The 8,057-nt window shown below is 37.1% G+C and overlaps 1 protein-coding gene across 1 annotated transcript; it reads left to right on the top strand.

Moving 5' to 3' along the window:
• The first annotated feature begins 6,145 nt into the window (after nt 1–6,145).
• LOC127129720 (uncharacterized) lies at nt 6,146–7,318 on the top strand. The gene has a single exon (XM_051058852.1). It carries the CDS (start codon nt 6,146–6,148, stop codon nt 7,316–7,318), a length of 1,173 nt encoding a protein of 390 aa, XP_050914809.1.
• Nucleotides 7,319–8,057: the final 739 nt, after the last annotated feature.

The following is an 8,057-nucleotide window of genomic DNA, read 5'->3' as shown; positions in this document are numbered from 1 at the left end:
AGTTTGACTGGGTATCTTGAGTGACTTCTCCTACAAGATATCTCCCCAATTGATCAAATTTCTCAAGGTATACTTCAAAATTCATCATCTTATACATATATGATCTACCATGAGCCAATAAAGTCAAAAGAATTGAAGGTTAGCAAGTTGGTTAATGGTGGTTGGCCAAACAAATTCATCTAATCAAAACTGGGTCTCCCTAGACCCTATCTCCTACAATTTTCACCATATAAAAATAATTCTAAGAGAAACGTTACTCTAAATGACATTCCAAACAACTTTCATGTTGAGACCTAGAGCTAGTTTTGCTTGGAAAATCATTTTCTATGTTGAAACATTATATGTCATTTTGTCTAAACCCTAATTTGAAAGTCAACTTTCCATGGCCATAACTTGCTCAATTTTTATGAGATAAAAGATTTCCAAGTTGCACAATCAAATTCAAGATGTCTACTTCAACTTTGATGTTTGTAGTGAGAGCTAAATCAACTTTTATGAGCATGTGATATGAGGATACATTATAGGTCATTTTTGACCTATACCATTGAACAAGTGATTTTTCCAAACTTCAAAAATGCATAACTCTATCATTCTAAATCAAAATGACATGAAATTAGTGACCATTTTTAAGTTCTTTTAAAGAGCTACAACTTTTATGAAGACACTTTTCTCATTTGAAGCTCACATAAAAAGTTAAGCAGGGTGGAATGTTGAGATATATGGCTTGACACTTAGAAAAAATTTCAACATTTTGAAATTTCCAAACTTCCACCTCAAAATTCACCATGATCCAAGCACCAAATGAAAAAGTGTTCAACGTCAAACTTGTTCCCCTTGATCTAAGTTTTCCAAAGAACCCAAGTTCATGCATTTTAGATGAAGTTTGCTAGGTCTGAACAGAGCTACATTATTGGAGAAAATCAAATGTACAAAACTCCACATTATCATTGCCTTGCCACTCAAGCCTCATTTGAACTTCAGAACAGTTGGATATGGATCAAAATGGATTGCTTCATGGGCCTGTACACGCCCATGCAAGCTTATGGATGAAATGACCAAATTTAGCAATTTTTCAAGTGTGCAATTATCAATCCCAAATGCTATAAATACAAGGCCTCTGAGCTCAATTCAAAGAGACCTTGCGCGCTAGCTTTGCCCCCCAATTGAAACCCTCACATTTCAAAGGAAAACCTGAGAATTCTCAACTTGAAAATTGAGTTTGAATCTCACTGTTTGAAGATTCAAGAACTCCAGGATCCAAAGCTTTGTACCATTGCTAAACCTCTTCTGCAAGCTTCTCAAGTGTGATCAGATCAAGGTTGAAGCAAGCAACATCAAGTTTTGCACAACATTGAAGGTAAATTTCAGAATACTTCATCTCTTCGATTCTCACTAAATTCTAATCAATTTTCTTGGATCTTTGGTTGTCTGAAGTCCTACCAATGTAGGCAAGAAGATTGAGTTGCTTAGAGGTTAAATCGAAGCAACTCAGTTGACACACCTCAAAATTCAACTCCTCATATCTTTTTATTTATTTGGAGTTAGTTGAAATTGAGGTCAGATTCGTCCTCTACGCCATTTTTTCTTTCAGATCATGTCCTCCTTTTTCATTTTCTTGATGGTGATGAGTGAACCAGTCCGGTGGACCTCGCATGAGAAGGTGATCGGAGGTCCAACGCAGGTGGTGTGCTGGACAGGTTCTGAGCCATTGATCTCATTTGAAATGTTTTAATCTCACGCGTTGGTTTTAATTACCATCCCAGCAGCGCACTGACTTAGGTCTATTGTGGAACGCGCGTTTGTGTCCACTTGATCTGCCACCTCAATTAATGAGGGAGATCAAGTGGCTCACGTTTTTTTGATTTTTTGATTTTTGTTTTAATTCATTTGATTTTCATTAATTCATATTAATTTTAATATTGATCCAAAAAAACATGAGAGTTTCACCAAAACTTTTTAAATAAATTCCTCTTTCATATTCTGAATTAAAATTATTTTTTGAATCATTATTAATATTTTTCATGATTTAATTGCTTTTATGTTTATTTTTAATTGTTTAAAAATACTTTTCAGTCTTTAAAAATTCTAAATTTTTTTCTCCAAGGTCCTTTGACCTTGTTTGACCTATGATAAATTTCATGGCCATTTCTTTGGTGTTTTGATGAGGTTTTAGGAATTTGGGAAACCATATTTAATTTAAATGCTTTATTTTAGTATTTTTAATTTGAATAAATGCCAAATAATTCCGTTGACCTCTTGTGATGTTTTGTGTAAGTTTGACTTATGTTGTTGGGCCTTGGTCAAGGTTGATTTGACTTTGTTAAGTTAATATCATTAGATTTATGGGATTGATGGAATGTACATTCCATCTCCCAAAATGAATGTATGATATTAATTTGATAAAAGTCCTCTTTTGACCAATTTGAATTTTGATCCATTCCATTCCCTCATCATCTAATTCCCCTTCTTTATGCATTCATCTCACTTGGCCTATGATATCTCTAAGTCCTAAGGCTAGTTGATTGTAAAATTATCATAAGTATGGATGAGATTAGGCCACCTCTTTTGCATATTCATTTTGTGCGTGGTATGTTTCATGAGCATAGTCCATTATACTATGTCTCTAACATGCATTAACACCAAAATTATATTGCCCGACCTCAAATAGTTATGACTTTTACATAAGTCCAATTACGATTGCTTAACATAGCGCTAAATTTTTGACACAAAAGGCATAGCATTCTAGTTAGTGAGATTGTAAGTCTCCCCTCTTTCATGGTATTGTGTGGAAACTTGGTCTTTTTTCCTTCCTTTAGAAGATGTCTTGGCTCAAGGGTCCATGCTTGTGATAAGTGGGTTGAGTGTTCTCCAAAGAATGACTTAAAATGAAAAAACAAAAAGCAAAACAATACTAACTTCTAACTCATTAACAACTAACATTTAATTTCAAGTCCTTTATTTTAATGCACTTTAATTTTTGAGTTCTATTCATTTGCCATTATTCATATCATTATAATTGTTTATGTTAGTGCAATTTTCTCTTTGTTCATTTGGACCATATTGTGTGATATATCTTGTTTGTGTATATTTTGTTTGTATGTGTGGTCTTTGACCATTAATGTACATAATAAGAACAAAAACCCTAAAAAACTTTTGTGTGGACTGTTGACTTGATCTTGGACAAATTGGACTTAGAATCTAGGTAACCTCCCTATACTAAAGGACTTGGCCAATGCCAACATTTGTGTAACCAAGTGCTTGCAATTTGAAACTTCATCTGATACATCTTTGAAGATCCATTTGAGTTCATCAGCAACATGATCATTGTGAAGCTGTTATTTTGAACCTGTGACTTGTGGAATTCATCTGCTACATGGGCTAATTTGAAGAAGATCATGAAGTGGCTAAAGCTTGGATGTGGCTATCTTTATTTGATGCCTTGCTCTTCAAGATTGATATAATTGTGCATTGTGTGTTGCTTGATTCAAGATGTCCACGGGAATTTAGGTTTCTATAAGACATTCTTGTCTATTGGAATGCTACCTAGTGGTCAGATCTTTTCAACTCTTAACTTTTAATTTTGTGCATAGGATTAGTCTCTTCATCTCCTCCCCATTTATATAATTTCAAAATGTCTCCCTCTTTTTAAAAATCTTCTTTGCTTGAACTAGTTTTGTCCTAAACTTTGACCCCTTTACAAACTAGAATCTTTGGCCTTATGCCATTTCTTTTTCAAACTTCTTTTCTTAAATCAAACTTGTAAATAGACTTAACCATACTTGACTTAAACTTTCCAAAATCCAAAAAGAACTAACTCATTCAAACCACTTTTAGGCCTTGGTGCCTCACAAACAAATTTTTTGTTAAAAGCTATGCATCCACTTTGAAATTTGTATCACGAACTACGAGGTTTTGATCCCTCATTTTTATGTTGGTACGTAGGCACAAGTCCAAAGGTCTTGTCAAACACAAATATATAATTAATGAATTCTTTTCTCATCTCCCCCGTTCTATTTATTTGTAAACATCATTTTGTACAAAAATACATATGCACACAAAAAAGGGCTCCCTAGGAGTACGTAGGATACTTTGGATGTTAACACCTTCCCTCTGTGTAATCTACCCCCTTAATTGTAATCTCTGACATTTTATTAGTTTTGATTTGAAAACTTCTTACTTTTGGGTTTTCTTCGTACTTTTTCCTTTTTCCCTTGGAAACAATAAAAGCGCGGTGGCGACTCTTGTTATTTGATGTCTTGCTTATCCATAGCTTGATGATCATGAATATACCGCTACAGTCATTACATGAGATTTTCACACACCACCCTTGGCATATTATTATAATTTGTGAAAATATTTATTTTGTTTTATTTTCCCTTACAGTAAATTTTACAAAACACAAACTATTACTTTTGTTCAATTGAGTGATTATTTACACATATATTGATGTGCAATCCTCGAGATCGATCTTTGAGAAATATCCTTCTTATTACTACATCGGCAAAATAGTACACTTGCTATTTTCCCGATCAAGTTTTTGGCGCCGTTGCCGGGGATTGCCAAATATAAGTTTAAAATCATCTCAATTGAAATTTTGTTGCTCTACAACTAAAATTTATTTTCCGTTATTCTGAATATTTTATTTTGATTATATCAACTGATATGTGTCTGATATTTGTATGCGAGGTAAGGTCTCAGCTGATTTTCCTTTTGACGCAGAAATCGAGAGAACCTTGCGGGCAAGACTCAGACAAGCTCGATTAGCCAGATTGGAATCAGACGAAGAACAACTTTCCATCCATTCAGGTTCAGATTCAAGTTCTGATAGAGAGATCGAAACTATGGTTGATATTCCACCGCCATCAGAAAGACTGTTGGGAGACTACGGAGGTGCAAATGCACAAACCGACATATTAACTATTGTCAACCAACCTGTGAACGTGGCTAATTTCCAGCTACACTCGAGTACCATTAATCAGCTTGAAAGGAAGCATTTTACTGAAAAAGTGAATGAAGATGCAAACAAGCATTTGCAGAGGTTTCTGACCATGAGCAACACTCTAAAAATTGATGGTCACGCCGAAGAAGCCAAGAAATTGAGAATGTTCCCGTTTACCTTAGCGAAAGAAGCTGAAGAATGGTTTTATTGCCTACCTGTCGGTAGCATCACATCGTGGGAAGAAATGGAAAAAGCCTTCCTGAATGAGTATTTTCCAGCATCGGTATTTCTGCGGAAGAGGTATGAAATTCTGAATTTTAAGCAGAAGGACGGGGAAACTTTGGGAGACGCTTACAAGAGATTCAAGAGAGTCCTAGTAGCCTGCCCAACTCATAATATGGATGCTACTGAACAGATGCAGATGTTTGTGAATGGTATCAAAATAAAGACCAAACAACTAATTAATATTATAGTCGGTGGTTCCACAAATTTTTCAACAGCCACCGGTATCAAGAAGATCATTGAAGCAATTGTTGCTACTGAACACATGGAGTTGTACGATAGGTGTCAAAGCAAACCATAAGGGGTTATAGATTTAAAGTTGGAAACAATAAAATCCGTATTGAAGATACTATAGTTGTTGAAGTTGAGAAGAAGCTGAAGGCGATGAATATAGGTACCCGACAGGTGGCACAGGTCCAACCAGCTCCTACTGTCTATTGTGAAATCTGTAATGATCTGCACCGAACTGTATATTATTTTGCAACCCATCAACAAGTGGAGGAAATCAAATTTTAGAAGTAGAATAATCCTTATTCCAACACGTACAATCCGGGTTGGAAGAATCATCCCAACTTCTCATGGAAAGACCAAAAAGAGACCGCTCCTCAACATGGTCAGTACCAAACTCAATATCAACAACAGCAGTAGCAACAGGCACCTAAGAAAGCTGAGTGGGAGATTGCCATTGAAAGAATGGCAGCTCATCATGTTCAATTTCAAGAAGAAACCCGGAACTATCAGAAAAACACCATAACATCCATAAAAAATCTTGAAGTCCAGATGGCTCAAATCGCTCAGCAATTAGCATCGAGTTCTTAAGCACAAAGTGCTCTACCTAGTGCAACTGTGCCAAATCCTAGAGAGCATAATAATGTGAGCGTTGTGACAACAAGAAGTGGTTAATCTGATGAAGTAGTCGAGGAGATGGATGAAGAGGAAGATCAGTTGATCGAAGTGGGTCTTGAGATCAAAGAAAATGAAGTTGTGAGGGAAGAAGTGGTAGCACCGAAACCGCTTGTGAAAGAAACAGTCATTGAGCCTAAGCCGGTTGTTAAGCTTCCCTTTCCCACTAGAAACAAGAAAAAGGGACAGCATGAGAAAAACTTTGAAAAATTCTTAGAGTTGTTCAAGAAGCTGGAGATTAACATTCCACTATTGGAGACACTTGAACAAATGCCTACTTATGCCAAGTTCATGAAGGACATCATTTCGAAGAGGCGTACCGCCGAAACCAACCCGATTATTCTAACTGAAACTTGTAGTGCTATTTTACAGGGTATGAAGATTTCGATAAAGAAGAAAGATCGAGGAGTTGTCACCATCCCTTGTACTATTGGAGACAGGTCATTCAACAATGCCCTTATTGATATAGGAGATAGTGTGAGTCTCATGTCGTTATCCATTTACAAGAAGCTTGGTATAGGAGTTGTGCAAGATACCAGGATGACACTCCAATTCACCGATAATTCGGTCAAGATACTGTATGGAATTGTGAAAGATGTCCTGGTGAAAATCGACAAGTTCGTATTTCCAGTTGATTTTGTAATTCTAGAAATGCCAGAAGATGAAGAGATCCCTCTCATTCTTGGTAGACCCTTTTTGGAGACGGGAAGGTGTGTAATCAACATAGAAGAAGGAATCATAACGTTGAAGGTTTATGATGAGGAATTAAAAATCGATGTTCGAAACACCATGAAAGACAAGGATGATATTTGTACCAGTCACACTATAGAGGTTATGGATCAGGTGATGACATATGATATCCCTCTAAATGCACCACCGTCACCTTTGGAAATAGTGTTGAGTTTGTCCATTTCCGACAATGATAAAGAAGTGGATGACGGGAACTCCCAAGCGCTAGCCTTGCTGGATTCACAAACCCCATGGAAAGGATCTCGACCACACCGGTGGGAGGATTTACGCCTACTTCACTCTAGTGAGGAGGATGAAGAGCCAGAGAAAGGAACTGAGTTGAAACAACTTCCGGAGAACCTCAAAGATGTGTTTTTAGATTCTGAAGGAAAATGTCCTGCTACTATAAACTCGAGCCTAGAGAATATCAAAGAAGAGAAGCTCATCCAAGAATGGAAGAGATAGTTCGGAAAGAGGTGGTAAAAGTGTTGGACGCAGGTCATATATATCCTATTTATGACAATACCGGGCCACAAAGAAAAGAGTTTTTCGAGGGACAACTAGAACTCTTGTTCAAATCCAAATTAAAGCCTCTAGGAAAGCTGAAATCCAGGTGGTCGGGTCCGTTTGTGGTTCACAAAAATTTTCTCCATGGAGCTATAGAACTGAAAAATCCAAATAATGGGGATACATTCAAGGTGAACGGATAAAGGTTTAAGCACTACTATAAGGGGCAAGAAAGTGGTTGATCGATAATGTTTATCTCCAAGGATGAGGGAGACGACCATCGAGCCATGCGACGTTAAACGCAGCGCTTCGTGGGAGGCAACCCATGCGGTTTTATTCTAAGTATTTCCATGTTTGGTGTGTTTACAGGTTTATTCGTAGGTTCACAGGTACATCGCATAGTGCAGAAGAGAAGGGTTGAGTTAAACTCATAAAAGATTGTTGGATACCAGAGAACAGGGTAATAACCAAAAACAGTGGAAAAATAAGAATTTTTTGGAAAAACAGAGCCCAGACACGGGTGCCCGTGTCACCTGACACGGGTGTCCGTGTCACCTGACACGGCTCGTGTCAAGCAAGCAACTGAGAGACCAAAATTTTACAGTAGGCTGACACGGCCCATGTCAGCTCTACTGGAAGAAGCATCAAAAAACAGTGCCCTGACACGGCCACCCGTGTCAGCTGACATGGTCCGTGT

Source organism: Lathyrus oleraceus, chromosome 3 (assembly GCF_024323335.1).
Source record: "Lathyrus oleraceus cultivar Zhongwan6 chromosome 3, CAAS_Psat_ZW6_1.0, whole genome shotgun sequence".
NCBI lineage: Eukaryota > Viridiplantae > Streptophyta > Magnoliopsida > Fabales > Fabaceae > Lathyrus > Lathyrus oleraceus.
This window is presented reverse-complemented; position numbering and strand designations above follow the sequence as displayed.